At 43.5% G+C, this 19,964-nt stretch overlaps 1 protein-coding gene across 1 annotated transcript in view; it reads left to right on the forward strand.

The window, feature by feature from the left end:
• Positions 1–15,040: 15,040 nt before the first annotated feature.
• PEBP4 (phosphatidylethanolamine binding protein 4) overlaps positions 15,041–19,964 on the forward strand; it is a 232,088-nt gene continuing 227,164 nt past the window's right edge. Inside the window, exons 1-2 of the mRNA XM_056860911.1 lie at positions 15,041–15,162; positions 19,627–19,759. Of these exons, the coding sequence (XP_056716889.1) occupies positions 15,041–15,162; positions 19,627–19,759 (255 nt within the window). The remainder of the gene's footprint in view (positions 15,163–19,626; positions 19,760–19,964) is intronic.

The following is a 19,964-nucleotide window of genomic DNA, read 5'->3' on the forward strand; positions in this document are numbered from 1 at the left end:
ACAAGAGACTTTCTTTTCAATGAAAACTGGGAAGTAAGAACCTGATATTCAAATGGTTATATTGTTACAACAGTATAGCAATATGCAGTTGCCAATTGGGGAAAGAAATACTGAAAAGGCAAGGCCCTAGTGGTGCAGGGAGGGAGGGATGGCTGCTGCTAGCAAACTGGGACAGGAAAACTACAGGGAGACTTGCCATGTGGAAGCCCTTCTGCTGCTACACTATATCTGTAGCTTCAGCAGCAATGGGGAAACTACACAAGCCTCTCCCTCTGTGGTAAACACCTTAGTATAATGCAGCTTCATAAGTTCAGCTATCTTCTGTCTCCTGTTTATTTCTACCCCCAATGTAACATTGATAAGCTCTTATTCTTCTCCCCTGAGCAGTTATAATCACAAACCACTCCCTCCCCTCTGACTTTGCACTAGTGAAAAAAATGTGATTTCCCTTAAAGTAATCTACCACAAGGAAGCCACTGCCTTTCAGTTTGCAAGACCTGAACCAGGCTGTTAAAGATAGGATGTTTTAGATGTAATTCATTTATAGGATAGGCATATATCAGAAGCGATTTGACAGCACATAACACACACATAATCTATTACACAAGCACAATCTATGGATTAGGATTTATGCAGGGGCACAGAGTTTACAGGATTCAAACTCTAACCAGAACAGTCATCCAATCTCTTTAAAAGCTATGCACATAAGGATATTGGTAGTAACCACCACCACCCCCAGTAAATTTGGCAAAGAGTTGGCTGCCCGGCCTATGAGGTCCAACAAGGCAATTTCCTATATTTGAAAGTTACTAAAACAAAACAAAATCTCATCTAGTTGCATGGGTGCTCAGCACCTGCCTTGTGACTGCGCATTCTTCTTTTAAATATAGGTCAAATGAAAACATTTTCCCCAAAATAGAAGCCCTTTCTTTCTGTGAAAGAGCTGCAGCTGCATAAACGCTGCCCTGGCAGGAGCTGTCACGAGGTTCCTGTGGCAGGTAGGTGGGTATTGTCAGGTGTTTTATGTAATCCCTGCAGGGGGAAATCAGCAGCTCAGAAATGCTGCTGCTGCGTGCTATTGCTGCAACCACCAGGCAAGTCGAGATTCCAAGGTCACCTCCCACAGCCTTTGCTTTGTGATCAATCACTTATGCATGCATACCAGAGCGGTCAGGTGACCGTCATAAAATGAGTTGCCTGGCATGTCATTGCCAGACATGACTTCAGGTTGTGCGCTTAGTTTTTCTGCAGCTCTGAGGCATGTGTAATCTGTTCCTGACCTAAGGGGACCAGATGCAGAGGAAAGACCGGGCTGCTGTAAACAAGGGAATTTCATCTGGTGCAGTTCCCCCCCCCCTCTCCTGCAGCACTGTTTCAAGACAAGCTGTCCCCACCAAGCCCAATTTCTCCCTTCTACACAACATGCAAAGGTACAGGAGTCCTGTCCCCCCCCCCCCACTTTTGCATCTGGTCCTTACAGTTTGACCCAAAGCAATAAACAATGCTGTGACGTTCCAGGAATTAGAGCAGAGTATTGCACAAAGGTGGGAACAGTTATAAAATCAGCTTTAAAATCTCTATCAGACTGAAAAGGACAAATTGTCTGGTTTCCTTCTCAAAGTTTCCAAGGAGGAAAAGAGCCCAAACAGATCTTTTTTACTTGTTGTCTGTCAATGGAACCGGCTATATCAATACTACCTTCCTTTCACCCCTCTTCTCAGTTTCATGCCTGCTTCTTCTTGGTTCATTTGGTCACTTTTTGTTCTAATGTAGTATGATTATGAAATTTCACAAATTGATTACATGACCTTTTATAATATACTTCCTATAGCAGGTTAAGTCAAAAGCTCATGAAGATGACTGGCAAGGGAGAGAAGAAACCAGCCAGGAAATGGGATGCAGGTGGAACTCTATCATAGCTCAGTGGTACAGCATCTCCTTTCAATACAGAAAATGCCAGGTTCAGTCCAGTTTAAAATGGATCAGATCGTAGGTGATGTGAAAGACCTTACCTGAGACCCTGGAGAGTTGCTGCTCACAGAGTAGACAACACAACATCTTGGCTTTCTCTTCTAGTGGACTGAAAGGGTTTCATTTACAAGTCCCGTAACATTGTGTACACAAGATTATGGTGCATGTTCTGGTGTGCACTCTCACCTAGGGCAATGTCAAAGCTGCGCTGTGGAGTCACATCCTCCTTCATCTGAGTGGGATAGGCAAAAGGCAGGTTGGCATGTGAATGAGAGGGAAGGTGCAGGCAGTCTATTAGCAACAAAGGCCTGGTTTAACTGTAGAGTAGAGTAAGGTGGCCTTGACCTGGATGGCCCAGGCTAGGCTGATCTCGTCAGATCTCAGAAGCTAAGCAGGGTCAGCCCTGGTTAGTATTTGGATGGGAGACCACCAAGGAATACCAGGGTTGCTGTGCAGAGGAAGGCACTGGCAAACCACCTCTGTTAGTCTCTTGCCATGAAAACCCCCCAAAAGGGGTCACCATAAGTCGGCTGTGACTTGACGGCACTTTACACACACACAGAGTAAGGTGAGGATGAAGTTGGGTTTCTGTCCACATCAGATTGCCGGTGAGCTGCCTGATAAGCCCAGTTTGCCCAAGCTTGTCAGGTTGTGAGATCTAAGCAGGGTTGGCTGTGGTTAGTGATTGAATGGGAGACTGACGGGGAAGACTGGGGTTGCTGTGTGGAGGAAGGCAATGCCAAACCGCTTCTGATCATCTCATGCCTGGAACACTCAAGTCGACAGTACCTTCTTCAGATTGCTGGTGGAGGATCATGCGTTGAAATGCTGCATGCAAATATAAAACCAGCACAGCAAGCAAAACTGAGGGGTGAGTTGGCCGTTTCTTCTGCAGTGCTAGTTTTCTGTTGGTGAGTTGTTGTTTTCTTAAACAACTTCTTCAAAATTGGAATCCACTACCTGGAGGCTGATGGGGTACAGTCAATTCAGCCAGCATTCATTTGCAAGTGTAAATCAGGCTCTAGTCTTTGCTCAAACATAAGAGTTTAGCAAAGGTTTGAGGCTTTCTGGGCCGGATGAAAAGCCACCAATCCTGTGGGTCACCTGACAATGGCAGAGGCCCTGAGTTGCAGTATCTTCTGGGCACCTGCCTTGGTGGCTCTTAATATTAGCAGATAGCTGGCCAACAGCTCCCTCTTTTGGCAAGCAGCTACAGCGGTGTACTTGCTAACATAGAGCAGTTTTGGGTTTAGCTGCAACCTCTGGTTTGGGCATGGGAGTCAGCCATGTCAGAAATGATCTGGCTGCTTCTTTAGCAGCAGCCTGGCAACGTTCTCCAAAATATGTCAGGCTCAATTCCTAGCATCTTTCCTTTATCAGTGAAAGACTAGGGGGGGGGGGGAATCTCAGTTCTGACTCTAGTATGTTTTGTTGTTAAATTAGTTGTTCATCTCTGATAATAGAATGTTTCAGAACAAAGGTGCAGACCCCTTTCTCTTTTCTGTGTGCCCCAACAGCACAAAAACAACTCAAACGGTTGATCTCAAAAAGCAGCCCAACAGGGTGCCATACTAAGCAGGTCTGCTCAGAATCCTGCTCAGGTCTATTCAATGGGGCTTACTCCCAGGAAAAAGGGCTGTATTGTAGCTCTGCTTTAAGATCTCGTGAAATGAAGAACTTGTGAGATGTAGCAGATGTAGAAGATATTAAACTATTGTGAGCAAAGATAATGAAGATATAATATTCCGGCTCAACAGAGACTAGAAAAAAAGGAGGCAGCTGTAGTCAGGAATGAAGAGCCAGTGTGACATAGGGATTAGTGTCCGGCTTGGAGAACCAGGTTCAGTTCCAAACTCTGCCATGGACACTTGCTGGGTGACTTTGGGCAAGAGGAAAATGAGCAGAGGAAAATGATACTGTAAGTGGCTTTGAGTCCTCATTGGAAAGAAACGTAAGGCATAAATATCTGAATAAATAAAAAATCACCAACATCTAGATTTGATGCAAATCATTAATATCTCTTTAAGAATAGTTATGGGGGCAGCGGTGGGATGTTCTGAACTTAATCGCTGCCTCTTTTAAAAGGATAAGGTTTTTATACCTCATTTTTTCTATCTTAAGGAGACTCAGAGCAGCTTACCCTTGCATTCTCTTCTCTGCCCACAACAGACACCCTGTGAGGTAAGTGAGACTGAGAGGGCTCTGAGAGAACTGTCACCGGCCCAAGATCACTCAGCAGGCTTCATGTGGAGGAGTGGGGAATCAAGCCCGGCTCTCCGAGTCCGCCGCTCTTAACCACTACAACCTGCTGTCTCTCCATGACATTCTAGTCTATGACATTGAAAATACTTAATCTGAGCACAGCTGCCCATTAGCAAATGTTATAGATAAAATCCAGAAGCCTGATCTATGGCACCTTGTGGCTAATCTCCAGCACTGGCTTTTTGCTATTGCTGTGACTGTCCTGCCGGAAATAGTACACATCATACTTACACCCAGGACGGAATGATATGGCATGGCTGCGAAACAGAAGGGGTGAACCAGTTGGGTTCATTTAAAATTTCCTTGTGCTGGGCACTGCCGGCTAGCACTGACTGAAATTAAATATTCAATTACATTTTAGATGTATCTCGTATACGCCATGCTTTCTCTAAGCATTTGCTGGTAGTCTTGGGCACAGCCTGAGGTATGGCCACATATTAAAGGGTCAGCCTCGGGCATCATTATTCACATTTTAAAGGCACAAGTAAAAAAGTGGAAAGAATACATGGCACACCTGACTTTTGTGATATTTGTCAAGTACTGGTGACAATGGGGAAAACTGTTCATTCTTGTTCAATTGCTGGAGGCTTGCCTAGAGAAGCCAGGGTTGGTTTGGGGTCCCTATCCTCTTCAAAAGGGAGGATGGTGACAGAAATCATAATGCTCACTAGATGTGCTAAGGATTATATTTTTTTAAGCGAGTCCTTTTTGTAACTTGAGCACCTTGCACTGTATTATTAAATCAGTGTCTTAAGTTGGCTGGCACCTACAACATACGATCTACACTTTTATTATATGTGTGTGTGTGTGTGTTAAGTGCTGTCAAGTCGCTTCCGACTCATGGCGACCCTATGAATCAATGTCCTCCAAAATGTCCTATCTTTGACAGCCTTGCTCAGGTCTTGTAAATTGAGGGCTGTGGCTTCCTTTATTGAATCAATCCATCTCTTGTTGGGTCTTCCTCCTTTCCTGCTGCCCTCAACTGTTCCTAGCATGACTGACTTTTCTAGTGACTCTTGCCTTCTCATTATGTGACCAAAATACAATACCCTCCGATTAGTCATTTTAGCTTCTATATTTTATTATGTATTTTTATTTTATTATATTTATTTTATTATATTTTATTATATAGACCCGTTTCTCAGTCTTACTTTATTTATTCATTTAGGATATTTCCAGTTCACTTTTAACTTCCAATAGTGAGGTGCATATAGTAACAATAAAACAACAAATCAGGGGGAAGAGTCTTGCCTTTTTAATAGAGGCTTAATATGTGGAAGTGGGCTGTTGAAGCTTTTCCTGGCATGGAGGTAAATAATATCACCTAATAAATAACATCCCATTAAGTCTGAGTTCGATCCCGACAGAGGTTGGTTTCAGGTAGCCGGCTCAAGGTTGACTCAGCCTTCCATCCTTCCGAGGTCGGTAAAATGTGTACCTAGCTTGCTGGGAGTAAAGGGAAGATGACTGGGGAAGGCACTGGCAAACCACCCCGTAAACAAAGTCTGCCTAGAAAATGTCGGGATGTGACGTCACCCCATAGGTCAGGAATGACCCGATGCTTGCACAGAGGACCTTTCACTTTTTACCTTTAAATTTGTGACAGTGCCATTTAAAAAGGATAGCTTCTTTTTAGAACACCAGTAATTCTGTTGTTGTTTTTAAAAAAAACCAGTGACAATGAGTGCTCTAAACTTCACCAATCCAGCCTGTACATTTTTGTCCAGCTTCAATTCTCCCTGGTGCACAATGAACTTTTCACAAATCACTTCTATTCTTAAGTGATTCTGGAGCCCTTCTTTTATCTCCTATGACTCTGAGCATAGAAGGTTGCATAGATGGGGGTAAAGGATGCCATTTAAAAAATTCTAATTCAAGAAGGGTTTCCATTATAAGTAGATAGATTCTAGACTTTAACATAACTTTCTCTTTTAATGTCTATGATTTGGGGGCCATGGCACAGCATGTTGTTGGGGCTCCCTGCACTTATTTCATTTCAGAGTTATATACATATTTAACTGCATATAGAACATGGAACAAGGAGCTGAACCTTGCCCTATAAACATTATGCCATAGATTTCTAATGTGAACAGCTCATAGGCCGTAAAATCACAGGTTGGGCCAGGCGTTGTAGCTCGTTTACCAGGTCCCCCCTTGGTCACTGGTAGGGTAAGGGGGGGATAGGGTTGCCAGATCCAGATTGGGAAACTCCAGTCAATTTGGAGACAGAGCCTTGGGTGGACAGGGACCTCAGTGGGGGATAATGCCATAGAATCCACCCTCCAAAGCATCCATTTTCTCCAGGGAAATTGATCTTTGTAGCCTGGATATGAGTTGTAATTCCAGGGGATCCCCAGGTCCCACCTGGAGGCTGGCATCCCCAGTTGTAGCAGCATCTGTTAGATATGAGAAAATTCCTGCTCTCGCGTTCCTCTTCTGGAAGTTCAACCTGGAAAAAAAAATAGTAGCCACTTCTAGCAAGCAAAGATGTCTGTGGTCCTGGGTGCATACATAATTGCTCAGGAGTAAGCCTTATTGAGCTCAGGGGGGGGGGACAAACTTCCATGCATCTTAATTTTAATTCTCACATGATTTTCTTTCATTCATAGTTCCTCTCTCTTCCCAGCTGGGGCCTGTAAAACAAGCCAAAAGGCTTCTAGATCTGTGCTCAGCCCCACCCATCCTCCTCTGGCCAGTTGTTAACAGCTTTGGAGCCCCACCAGTGGGTGGAGTAAGCATTAGAATCACTTCCCAACTGCCAGTTGAGACATGAAGGGCAATTTCTTGATCCAGCGGTGGCAGCAGCAGCTTTCCTTTCTGTTTGGCGGTCCCTCCCTTGCACCTGTCAGCTGCCGGGTCTTCTGGCCCAATTTACGTAATGACTGAGAGTTTGGCAACCTCTACAGCTGCTGGGATTATTTACTGACTCACAGTGGAAACCTATCTTGAACTCCTGGCTTGGCTTTGAGTCACCTGTCCCAGGTAACAAAGACCAGAAGCTGAAGTCTTCTTACCAGCATGTGAAATGCGATCTTATGTTTGTTTACCGTGAAGCAAATTCTCCTGAGTTCAATGGGGTTGGTTCCAAGTTGGTGCATTTATGATGGCAGATTTTAAAGACATGCTTCTTCTCCTAAATTTGACTGCAGCCCTGTAATCTCTGTAGGAACCAGAGTTATCAGACTGCAAGAGAGGAAGTTTAATGCTGTATTCCTACATGCAGGTACGGGGGTGTAAACTTTGCTGAATTTAGTGAATCTTGCTTTTGAGTACACGTTCGTCTTTTATGCATGGCTGTTTCACTCGCCGTCACCCCTTAAGCATGCCGTTTCCGACCTTCAGAGGTCGCCTCTCTCTCCCCCTGCATTTCTCTGTGTTTTGCCCGTTTTCAAATTCAAGATAAAACAGGTCCCTCAAAAGCCATGCATAAAAGACCATTCGTAAGATCAGGTTGCACAAAGTAGCAAGTTCTGATTTGTAAGTCTGATTATTGTTTTCCCTTGTCATGGGGTCTGGGAAGGTACAATAAGGGAGGGAGAGAAGCAAAATCAGCATCCTGCTTTTATGTAATTTTCAGAAATAAATCTCTTAGCGGAATGTACTCCTAGCTTTACAACCCAGTCATACCCAGGCACAACTATTGAGTTTAATGCAATTAACTCCAAGTGTGTATGTATTAGGATTGCAATCTTGGGAATCATTTGTATGATATGATGATAGCATGGGAACACCTTTCTCCCTTCAAATCCTAGTGCCCATGTATGTCTTATTCCAACAGTAAAGAGAGACCCTCTGAACTTGAGGGATATGTCACATTTCCTTAAATCCTCAGCACCAAAATAGCAACTAGGAAGTTTTGAGATTACTGCTCTTAAAGCAGGCAGAAAGTGTTTTTTTTTTCCCATTAGGGGAAAATATGCCTTGAAGCAACAGTAGTTCAGTATTGGGATCATCTAAAACCATCACAAAGTAATGAGAAAAATGTTGAGTTCCCTGGAGTTCATAATTGGGGTAAATGTTAAGCAGTTTAAAAAAAAAAATCTCCAAAAGTTAGGGTCAGTGGAGAGAAGAGGATACTTCTGGACATGAAAAAGCCCCAATACTGCAGGTTGTGTTAGTCTTGAATGGAATGGACAATGTGTGATGCAGCATTAAGTTAGACTGCGCTAGGTGAAAAAGGATCTAAGGTTGCTCTTGATCTGAGGTCCCCAGCTTTCTCAAGCCTATGGGCACCTTTGGAATTCTGGCATAGGGTGGTGGGCCCAGCTACAAAATGTCAGGGAGTGAGATTATGCATAACTCTAATAGTACCTCTTCCACATTTCAGGCAAAAGCTCTATTTAACAGGACGCCTTTTAAAATGAATATATTTGTAAAAAATATTTTCTTGCATACACATACAGTAATACATTTGAGCTGTGGTGGCAGCTGTTACTAAAATAACTTTTAAAAATTCTGCATGGCCATTGAGACCTTCAGCTGCCATGCTGGGTAAAAGCCCCACCTGGCCCTGCCTACTTTCTTAAAAAAACAAAACACTTTGTGGGCACAGGAAAGGTATCAACAGATGCCATGGAGCCCACGGGCACCATGTTGAGGACCCCTGCTTTAGATGCTACAGGGACAGAACAGCAAAGTGCCTATTTTGCTTTGGAAGTACAAATGCTAACGGTGATTTGGATCTTGCTGGTTCTGTTTGTGTAGCAAGGTCTTCCCTTGTTCCTTGGAAACTTCATCAGGTCTGTAGGATTGGTAGGATCATTAGGTAGGATGAAGTTACTGTAGGCAGCAAATTTTAGGCATTGTTATAGCGCAGCAAGTGTTCAATTATTTAAATTATATAAAAATAATTGTGAGGATTTTGAGGAAGACTGATGAAATTCTGGAGGTGGGCCATATTTTGATCTACTCGTTTTAGATTTCTCACTCAGCATTACACCATTAAAAGTGCGTAGGTTCTTAATGACTCATTTCCTTGTGGTTCCTTGCCTCTCTGAACAAATTTGAGGCACTGATTGATTTTAGATAATGTCGTTTAAACCAGTAACTACTGCACAAGAAGTCCAGCAAATATTAAAACCAGAAAAAAGAATGAGGAGAAAGTATGTATTATTTATTTAGATATTTATACCCTATTTTTCCCCAGTAGAAACCCAAAGCAGCTTACAACACCGTGCACCCTCCATTTTATCCTTACAGCTACCACAAACCTGTGAGGTTGGTTAGGCTGAGAGAGTGATAAGCCCAAACTCACACAGCAAGCTTCCATGGCAGAATGGGAATTTGAACCAGGATCTTCCAGATCCTAGTTCTGATGAAGAAAAAAGGAAGTGTTCACTTGGCACCTAAAACTCAAGAGTTGGGTCCAGTAAAAAGACGCAGGCAGGAAGTTCCACAGATGAGGAACTAAGAAGACCCTTTCTTTACTAATGAACTTTACTAGCTGGACATTGAAAAGAGCTGATAAAAAGAAAGTAGATTCCTTTGAAATGTGGTGTTGGAGGAGAGTGTTACAGATACCGTGGACTGCCAAAAAACAAACCAGTGGGTTATAGATCAAATCAAGCCTGAGCTGACCCTAGAAGCTAAAATGACTAAACTGAGGCTACCATATTTTGGGCACTTTATGAGAAGACAAGAGTCACAGGAAAAGACAGTCATGCTAGGAAAAGTTGAGGGCAGCAGGAAAAGAGGAAGACCCAACAAGAGGTGGATTGACTCAATAAAGGAAGCCATAGCCCTCAGTTTGCAAGATCTGAGTAAGGCTGTCAAAGATAGGACATTTTGAAGGACATTGATTCATAGGGTCGCTATGAGTTGGAAGCGACTTGACGGCACTGCACACGCACACACTTCACCTTAGAAGTGGGGGGTGTACATTTCCTCTGCTGGTGGATCCTTACAGAAAGGCAGGTCTATAAGGGAGCAGACGTGTCAAATACCTATTTATTCCTTTCTATTTTCCCTATTTCTTTCTATTTTCCCTTCTCAGATTCACATGATCATACCTTGTGACCTTGTGGTCTGAAATACATTGTTCCATGTTCATAATCAGTAACACTGATTTAAACATCCCCGTCTATCTGTAAGCATGGGTTTGAAGGCTGGGTAGAATAGATTGAGTCTGGTTCCAAGGAATAGGTTTGGGGGCAGTGAGCATAAGATTCTTAGATATTAGCTGTGCAAAATCGGTGCCTGCATTTAATTTAAAGGACCCTGGAGACCCCAATTATTATTTTTTTCAGGCCTTGATTGAAATGGTAGAGAAAATTACTGCTCAGTCTGAAGCATATGATACAGCTGCCTTGCAGAAGCAAAGCAAGTGTGGGTTTGATCAGTGGCCTTACGTATCTCAGATTCTGATGCAGCATGGCTTCCCTTACGTAATTAAAAGATCTTCAAGACAGTGCCAGATTTGGATAAATTTATGGAGAACAGAGGTTATTTTCTGTATTCTGTTTTGTACATCATGCACAAGACCCAAGCCTTTTGCTCCTAATTAATAAACCTTGAAAAACTCCCATGTTCTTGTGCTCTCCATACAAAATGAGAAATAGGCACGTGGTGTGTGCTTCCCACTTCCTTGCGTGGCAGTAAGCTCCAGGGACAGCCCTGCCTGATTGGTTTCTTTCGGATGAGAGAGCACTGGAGTCTGCAATGTTACAGAAACAACTTCATTTACAAATAGAGCACAGGTGGAAGCAAGGAGGTACCCTTGTGAGGCAGCGGATCAGCTACGCCAGTGTCAGATCTCCAGAGAAAGATAAAAGACAGATTCTGTGGCCCCAGCGGGATTCAGTGAGTTCCCAGCTGGTTTGTTGTCTTTACTCTCTGTCCTGAATCTAAGTTTAAACTTAATTGGTTCTTGTAGGTTATCCGGGCTGTGTGACCGTGGTCTTGGTATTTTCTTTCCTGACGTTTCGCCAGCAGCGGTGGCAGGCATCTTCAGAGGAGTAACACTGAAGGACAGTCCTTACTCACTGTCCTTCAGTGTTACTCCTCTGAAGGTGCCCGCCACAGCTGCTGGCGAAACGTCAGGAAAGAAAATACCAAGGCCACGGTCACACAGCCCGGATAACCTGCAAGAACCAATGAACTCTGACCATGAAAGCCTTCAACAACGCCATCTATTGCGGTTACCACAAATGGCACAATACTGTGTAAACTTCTGAGTTCTACAGAACCCTTCATCGGTCAAATGTTACAATTTTTTTTAAAAAAATGAAGGAAGAATAAAGCAAAATTTCCCGTGTCCAGACCTTAAGACTCTGTCGTGCCAGCTTTTGATGGTGAATGCTGGCAGGTTTACTGTTTGATAGCTGTAGGTGTTAAATTACAACATGTGCATTTTGGGAAGATGAAACAAACAATGGAGGGTAATCTCAGTGGGAGGGGGAGTCTACCAAAATGTCACCCAAAACCTTTGAGAATTGCTGTTTTCTTTGCAGGCTGGGAGCAGATGCAATCACTTGGTAGTCTTTATTTTCACAATGGCTGAGATAAATTTATGATGGTTCACAAAGTATATCGAATTAAAGTCAAATTGGGTTGCTATTACCTTGCATAAACAAGGTAAACAGTGGGAAAATATTGTCCTTCCATTTGTATGCCAGTTTAATTAGTGGTTAAAGTTTTCAAGGCTAGCTTTAGGACAGGGATCTGCTTTCCTCCATGCTGCCTTCATTCTGCAGTGTGGTGTGGTCTGCTCCCAAATGCTGAGTTGCCTTGTTAGTATGCGAAGACAACATACCACAGAGTAGAACCAAGGTGGCTTATCACTGTTCTTTGTTTTCCTGCTGTGTGCAGTTCACATGCAGTGACTGAGGTTGCCAACAACCTGGGGGAGTCTTGCCTTTTTAATAGAGGCTTAATATGTGGAAGTGGGCTGTTGAAGCTTTTCCTGGCATGGAGGTAAATAATATCACCTAATAAATAACATCCCATTAAGTCTGAGTTCGATCCCGACGGAAGTCGGTTTCAGGTAGCCGGCTCAAGGTTGACTCAGCCTTCCATCCTTCTGAGGTGGGTAAAAAGAGTACCCAGCTTGCTGGGGATAAAGGGAAGATGACTGAGGAAGGCACTGGCAAACCACCCTGCAAACAAAGTCTGCCTTGGAAACGTCAGGATGTGACGGCACCTCATGGGTCAGGAATGACCTGGTGCTTGCACAGGGGACCTTTACCTTTTTATACGATTGTAGAGTAGAGAAGTTTAGTCTCCTGCCACTGTACTGCTTTGTTTATCCAGATCCACCAGTTTTATGACCCTAGGTAGGACATCTCTTTAGCCAGCCAGCCGCCTGCCTGCCTGCCTATCCCTCTCCTCCCATACACTTAGTTTGGTCAGATGCTCCCTCCTACCAGAGTCTGAATGTTTTCACTGTTTTTCCATAATAAATGAATTCTATACAAGTAATTTGTGTGGCACCCTAGTAGGAACAGAGTTGGGTGTGTAGCGTATGAGGGTCAAGTGGAAGGGATAAATTGAGGAGAATCAAGGTGTGGTGGCGGGGCTTGTTGATTTCTTTTTTTCAAGGGATCCCTGCCTTTCGCCCCTCCCCTATTAATTCAAGCACTTTCTCCACTTCTGACACTCATAGATTTCATCACGGCAGCATTATAAGAACTGTTCGTAAAATACTTTGCTCAAGCAGAAATGAAACGGCAGAGCGATAACGTACCTTGCTTGATTACAAAGGCTAAGGAAGAATCATAGTCAGCAACTCTTGTTTCTGCTGTGCTGCCAAGTGGGCAAAATTACCAGAGACATAATAGCCTCTGAGGATGCTGCGGTCAATAACCGTTTTCTGCAAAGCGCTGTAATATCTTTGCTGGATAAGTGGGCATGGCCTAGTGTGTTCTCTTACAGCTTGATTAAAACCCTGCAGACAAACTTGATAACTTGCACAACTTCAGCCGCACGATTATTACAGTACCATGAACTCAAAAATGACTTGACTCCCTCAATGGGTATTTTCCCAATAGGATATAATTAATTAATACATGAATTTGTATGCTTATTGTATGCATTATTTTGTACGAACCTGCCTTAAACCAAGGTTTTACTCATTCAAAATGTGCAGTATTAAGGTTTTAATGTAAGGCAGTCTAATAGCATTTTATAATTATAATTCCTATGTATACTGTAAATATATACAACATATTTTCAAGAATATGATTGTTTAAATGAGACTCTTTAAAAACATAAATAGGTACTTTGGCCCAGATATATGTGAGCTACCTTGATCCTTTTGTATGGAGTAAATAAATAAAAAAATAAACAAAGATAATTAGCTTTTCTAGGACAATTTTGCAAACAAGTTCAAGAAATTGTATCAGCTCACCAGCATATGTCTGTGGTGGCTTGAAGATTTGGCCTAGGCTGAAATGAACTGATGCTTGCTCTGGACATGTAGCTAATCTGCAGAGCTGCGCTAAGAACCCAGGAAGTCTTCTAAACAGCTGGCCGACATAGGGTCCAAAGGGAAGAGGATATAAGCTGGAATAAGTAAAGCTTGATTTGATTAGTCAGCTTTGCTGACTTGCAGGCAGGGGAATGTGTGTGTCATCTTTGGAGGACTGGGAGGTGCTGAGTTCATTTTGCTAGCTAGCAGTTAAACACATGGTGAGCAGCATATTTTGGCATCTCCTTCCTCTGTCTGCAAGGCAACCAGCTGCCATTGGGATGCCCTTGCACTATTTAGCAGCGCAATCCTATTAAGAGCTGACAGTTGACGGAACCCACCAGGAGGCTATATTTTTGTTTTGTTTAAATTGTGTGTAGTGAGAAGATGTAATTGATGCCTGACCAAAAGTAGGATTAAAAGAAAGATTGGAGAAAGCAAGAGTCTTACATAAGAGCTGTGTGATTTAATGAGCGGGGGGAAGTGGGAGATGCAGAATGGCTGTTATCATGCAGACGGTGCAATAGCAGCATATGTAGGGTTGCCAACCTCCAGGTGGTCAAATCCAAATAAACCAAAAACACCTATGCTGCAACTAGGAAGTAAGGAAAGAAGAACAGCACGAGGCTCAAATAAGGGCAAATAGCTGTATTCAGCTCAAAATGGATCTCTAAATAGTAACCTACATTTTAACAATATGATATTAAACAATATTCCAGGTAAGTATACAGAGTTCCAAAAGGAGTAACTAGTCCCAGTGTTTCTTCACAAATAGATGAGACCAATGAGAAACGTTGCAGGTCCCTTTTCACCACCGCTCAGCCGGGACGTGAAAGTCGCTTGGTCTTACCCGCTACTTATTTACCTTGGATTGGGACCTGCAACGTTTCTCATCGGTCTCATCTATTTGTGAAGAAACGCTGGGACTAGTTACTCCTTTTGGAACTCTGTAGCTATGTATACTTACCTGGAATATTGTTTAATATCATATTGTTGAAATGTAGGTTACCATTTAGAGATTCATTTTGAGCTGAATACAGCTATTTGCCCTTATCTGAGCCTCTTTCCTAACCTCCAGGTGGTGGCTGGAGATCTCCTGCTATTACAACTGACCTCCAGCTGATAGAGATCAGTTCTCCTGGAGAAAATGGTCGCTTTGGCAATTGGACTCTGTGGCATTGAAGCCCCCCCTCCCCAACCCCGCCCTCCTCAGGCTCTGCCCCCAAAAATCTCCCGCTGGTGGAGAAGAGGGACGTGGCAACCCTAAGCATATGCAAAGTGGTGTGGAGAGAGGATTGGGCTCCCTGCAGTAGAACTCGGATGAAATTGCCTGTAACCTGCAAAATTGCAGGGAGATTTAAGATTGTGGCCTAATTTCACATTCTTCCTTTTTGCCTGGTTAGAATGAAGCTTCTGGCCATTTACTTCTTTTTGTTGGGCTTGAGTGTCATTGCTGTGCAAGCGTATGCCCGTGCAGAGGAATGCATCTTCCGGAAGCTGTATGGTAGGGATGCCGACATTTGCAGGTGAGCTGGTTAGTTAATATTTGACAGGTGGTTTGGGGCTTGGAAAAATGCTATCAGAGGATCCTCGCGTGTATTGCGCTTCTAGTGCATCATGGCCCATGTCACCCACTGGTGTGGAAAGTCAAATGTTTTAGTCAAAAGGTGGGGTAACTTACTTAGAACCAAGAACGGTATTGAAAACATAATCTTGATGGCTACAGCTCCTTGGACTATTGTGGCAGAGTATAATTATCTGAATTTTATGTCATCCATTCGAAGGACAAAGTATAATTATCTGAATTTTATGTCATCCATTCGAAGGACAAAGCTTATTCAATTTTGTCTTTTAAAAAACCTTAAGGTTTTTTTAAAAAAACAACCTTAAGAGAGCCAGTGTGGTGTAGTGGTTAAGAGCCGTGGTTTGGAGCGGTGGACTCAGATCTGGAGAACCAGGTTTGATTCCCCACTCCTCCACACTAGCGGCGGAGGCTAATCTGGTGAGCTGGATTTGTTTCCCCACTCCTACACATGAAGCCAGCTGGGTGACCTTGGGAAAGTTACAGCTCTGTTAGAGCTCTCTCAGCCCCACCTACCTCACAGGGTCTCTGCTGAGGGGAAGGGAAGGTGATTGTAAGCCGGTCTGATTCTTCCTTAAGTGGTAGAGAAAGTTGGCATATAAAAACCAACTCTTCTTCTTCTTCAGTGTTAGCCAAATTGCTCTTTAACTTGGGGAATTAGCAAGCAAGATGGCAAACTACAATATTTATATAGTGAGAGCAACCTTTGTATACCAGAGCTGGTGACTGTGACCTTTAAATAAAGACAGAAGCAAAGGATTCCGAATTAAGAGAGTTTATGTTGTTTCCTTTCAAATCAGTGTTGCATACACACATACAGAGAAATCTAAGAAATGCAAAGAGAGTAGTACAAGCACAGATGCCAACTTGGCAGGGATCGTTGATGGGGTGATAGTTACCGTTCTTGAAGTGGTGTTGTCCAAGTTCACGTAGACTAAGACAGAAAAAATTAACAGCAAAGGCGGGGCAAGGGGTTCCCGTAGACTTGGCCAGCAAGGCGGGAGGGAGCATGGTCAGGCTGCGCAAAACCAAACCAACAGAATAACGGTAAAGATGCCAGGAAAGACCTAAGGTAACATTATGGGATGGGGGCACCCCAGATATACTGTTTTTCTGGGGGCGGGGAGAGGGGATTTATCCCTCCTAGGTTCCCAGGTGACAAAAGGTGACAAAAGGATTAATCTGTGGCTGCCGGGGTGGGCTAGTGAGAATTTGGAAATCTATTCTGATTCCAATGGCTTTTGCAACCCAGGAACGTTCTGGAACAATAGGCAGGATCTCTGCAAACGTCTGGGGATCGCTGCTGCATAGCTGGAGGAACGACTCATTGCTGATATCAGGATCTCTGCTGATTGCCCATTAAGCTGCTGATGTTGCAATGGGAAAGGGGGGTGTTGGCACTGACTACGTGACTGTCTGCTTTCCACGACATGGCTGCAGCTGGAACAGAGTTTGCACAGGAACATGGAGTCTCTCAGGTTCGCTGGAGGTTGCCCTTGCTTCTGTTTCCTAGCTGCTGGCTTCACGGAGCTCGCAGGAGCAGCCATGTCAGTTTCAATGGAGTGCGCAGCGGCCGTCCAGTAGCGTTTGGGGCGCGTGCACGGCTGGAACAGTAGTCGTGTGCCTGCATATCGGGTTGCCAGGTCCAGTCCGGGAGTTTAGGTGGTCCGTATGCTTTCATCAGTACTCAAGAGGGGTAGCTGTATTTGCTTCAGCCAAATATGGCAAAGAGTCTTTTAATCTCAATTCTGAGCAGTCATTAAATACACTACCAGGTAGTTAAGTAACAGCCTGACAGTTGTAAAAATAAAATTTAAAAAAAGTGTAGAAGCACCCTTTCATTTTTGTAATTTGTTTATTGATGCCATTTTTGTGGTACTCATTATCGTTTGGTACATAAGCCAGTGGAACACCTGTTACAATACGGTGTCCCTGGCCCTACTGTATTCTCACTACCTGGTCTCACGTCTGTTGTTCTGTGGATGGTAAAGGACTGCTCTCTCACCGGAGGGTGCATGGACAAGGCTAATTAGATCAGACTTTGATTAAGGAAAGTAACCGAAAAGATTTTACTCTGCCCAGAGGCTTTAGGTGATAGTTCCAGTTGCCCTTTAAACCTTTCACTTTGAATGAGTTCACTTCGAATGAGTTCACATTAAAAATAACATTTTTTTTGTAGGCCTAATTCATGCACTCCTTTTTATGATGTCCTCATGACATTATTTTTTTTGTCAGGTCAGTTACATATTGAACATTCAGGGTGCCCTCAAATGCTGATAGCTGGGTTTAGTATGCTGGAGAAAATGTTTGAAAATGACGGTGCGCTCTAGGGTGGTAAATACCAGCTCTCACCATTGGCTTGTTGAGATGCTCTGTACAGCCCAGTTGTACTATAATGGTTAGCGTGATGGGCTAGAATGGAGGAGAAGCAGGTTCAAAATCCTGCTCATCTGTGATGATTACTGGGTGACCTTGTGCTGGTCACACTTTGTTAGTTGAACAATACCTCGCAAGATGGTTGTGAGGATAAAATGGAGGAGGGGCAAAGGCATGTCATAGCCCCCTGGAGCTCCTTGGAGGAAGGGGAGGATAAAAAAAAGTTCCCCAACTGATCCTGATGTGCATGGTGGGGTTCACAGTACTCCTTGAATTGGTGTTCCTTGATCTGTTCATTATGCCTACACTGATTTCATAATGCCGTGATGAAAGCAGACAGAAATATTTCCCTGCCTCTTTCTGTTAGAATGTGGGAGCACCCAATGAATAGGGTTACCAACCTCCAGGTAGTAGCAGGAGATCTCGTGCTATTACAACTGATCTCCAGCCGATAGAGATCAGATCACCTGGAGAAAATGGCTGCTTTGGCAATTGGACTCTATGGCATTGAAGTCCCTCCCCTCCCCAAACCCTGCCCTCCTCAGGCTCTGCCCCTAAAACCTCCCTCCGGTTGCCAAGAGGGCCCTGGCCCTACCAAATGAAGCCAATGGACAGTAGATTCAGAGCAGACGGAAGGAAGTACTCCTTTACACAAAACATAATTAACTTATGTAGTTCACAGCCAGAGATTTGGGGTTTGTTGTTCTATTTTGGTTTTAAACTGTTATTGTAAGCCACCTTGAACCAGGAGGAAAGATGGGGTAGAAGTGTTTGAATAAATAAAATATCCTAGACTGCTTTAAAAAGAGATTTGACAAAATATTCATGATATAAAATGGGCGGCAGAGTGTTTGAAAAGGTGCAGAAAAGGGGCACCCAAAACCACAGAGGGATTTTCAGTTTGGGGGCGGGGATATGATTTAACAGTGCCATCCTAAACAGAGCTATACCCTTCTAAGCCCATTGAACAGTATAGCATAAAAGGAAGGGGGAGGGAATCTCTTTCCCCTTATAGTACTAGACCTCAGGAGTACACAGTGAAATGGAGGACAATTGAAAGAAAATGCTTAACATATAGCTAACTCATGGGAGTCTTCAGAGGTGGTGATTTAGATAGCAATCCGAAGCAAATCTGCTCAGTGTGGCTTACTCCTAGGAAAGTCTTGTAATAATACAATCCTTAAATGCCTTTAGAAGGGCACTGTACAAATTCGTGCAGAAGAGATCTATTGACAGCTGTTAGCCCTGACAGCTAAATGGAGCTTCCATGTTCTAAGGCAGTGTACCATTGAATATTACTGGCTTGGGGACAAATAATGGGAGAGAGCTGTTGTCTTCACATAATCTTAGACCTGAAAACAGGATGCTGGACAGATGGACCCTGCCCGGATGCAGTTCTCGTCTGAATTGATGCAAATAAGGTCCTTGCAAGACATTTCCCCATTAGCACAGTCCAGGATGTGCCCATTGAGCGCCCATTGATAGGCACGCGCCAGCTGTCTCCCATATCTGCTAGGTAAAGGCTACTCTTGTCCAAGAGCCTTCACAAATTGGAATGCTAAGTAGGTGGGCTAGCTTTCTGATCAGATTCAGGGCAGCTTTGTTTGCTCATAGTTGTTGAAGTAGTGATTCTCATTATTTTCCAGATCTATTACCGGTAATCTGGCATAATGAATACTATTAACACACTTCGTTGTATTTTTAGGATGATGCTTCTAGGCACATGAGCTAAAGTCCAGAAAGAATCTATTAATCGTGTTAATTACCTTAAGCCCTTCTGCACATAGAGCTGGTGTGTTCTCAAGATCAAAATGTGGAGCGGTGACTTTAATGTTTGGGGGCCGGGACAAGGGAACAAGAGAATGTTATCTTTATTTTGGCTTAATTGGTCTGACATAAACAGCCCTTGGGGGCAAATGATACATCGATAAAATGGTCTTCACTGACTTCCCAATGATCCTCAGTTTATTCCCAGGTTTTCCTGCCTGTTGTGTTCTGCATGGCCCTCACCGTAGCATTCTGTTCCTTGCAGAGGAGGGTTAGAAGTTTTGTATCCAGAACTGGGAGATGTTGGCTGTACATATATCCCGAAATGCAGCCAGTACCGAAAGCGGATCACCAAGGAATGGAACAGCCCATATGTCAGATACCAGAAGGCAGACAGGGTAAGACGTCACATAAATTATATCTTCATAGGCCGATGTTTGTGATGGTGGCGGAGGTGTTTTGAATGTAGATCTGTTATGATGATGGTGAATCATAGGTTGTCTTACACAATTTTTTTTGTTAGTGGTGTCTAGTATCAACATAAATATAAGCCTTAATGCATTGGAACCCTAGAACCCGCACAGCTGTTTAACATAGTGTTAA

This window comes from Euleptes europaea, chromosome 14 (genome assembly GCF_029931775.1).
Source record: "Euleptes europaea isolate rEulEur1 chromosome 14, rEulEur1.hap1, whole genome shotgun sequence".
Lineage (NCBI taxonomy): Eukaryota > Metazoa > Chordata > Lepidosauria > Squamata > Sphaerodactylidae > Euleptes > Euleptes europaea.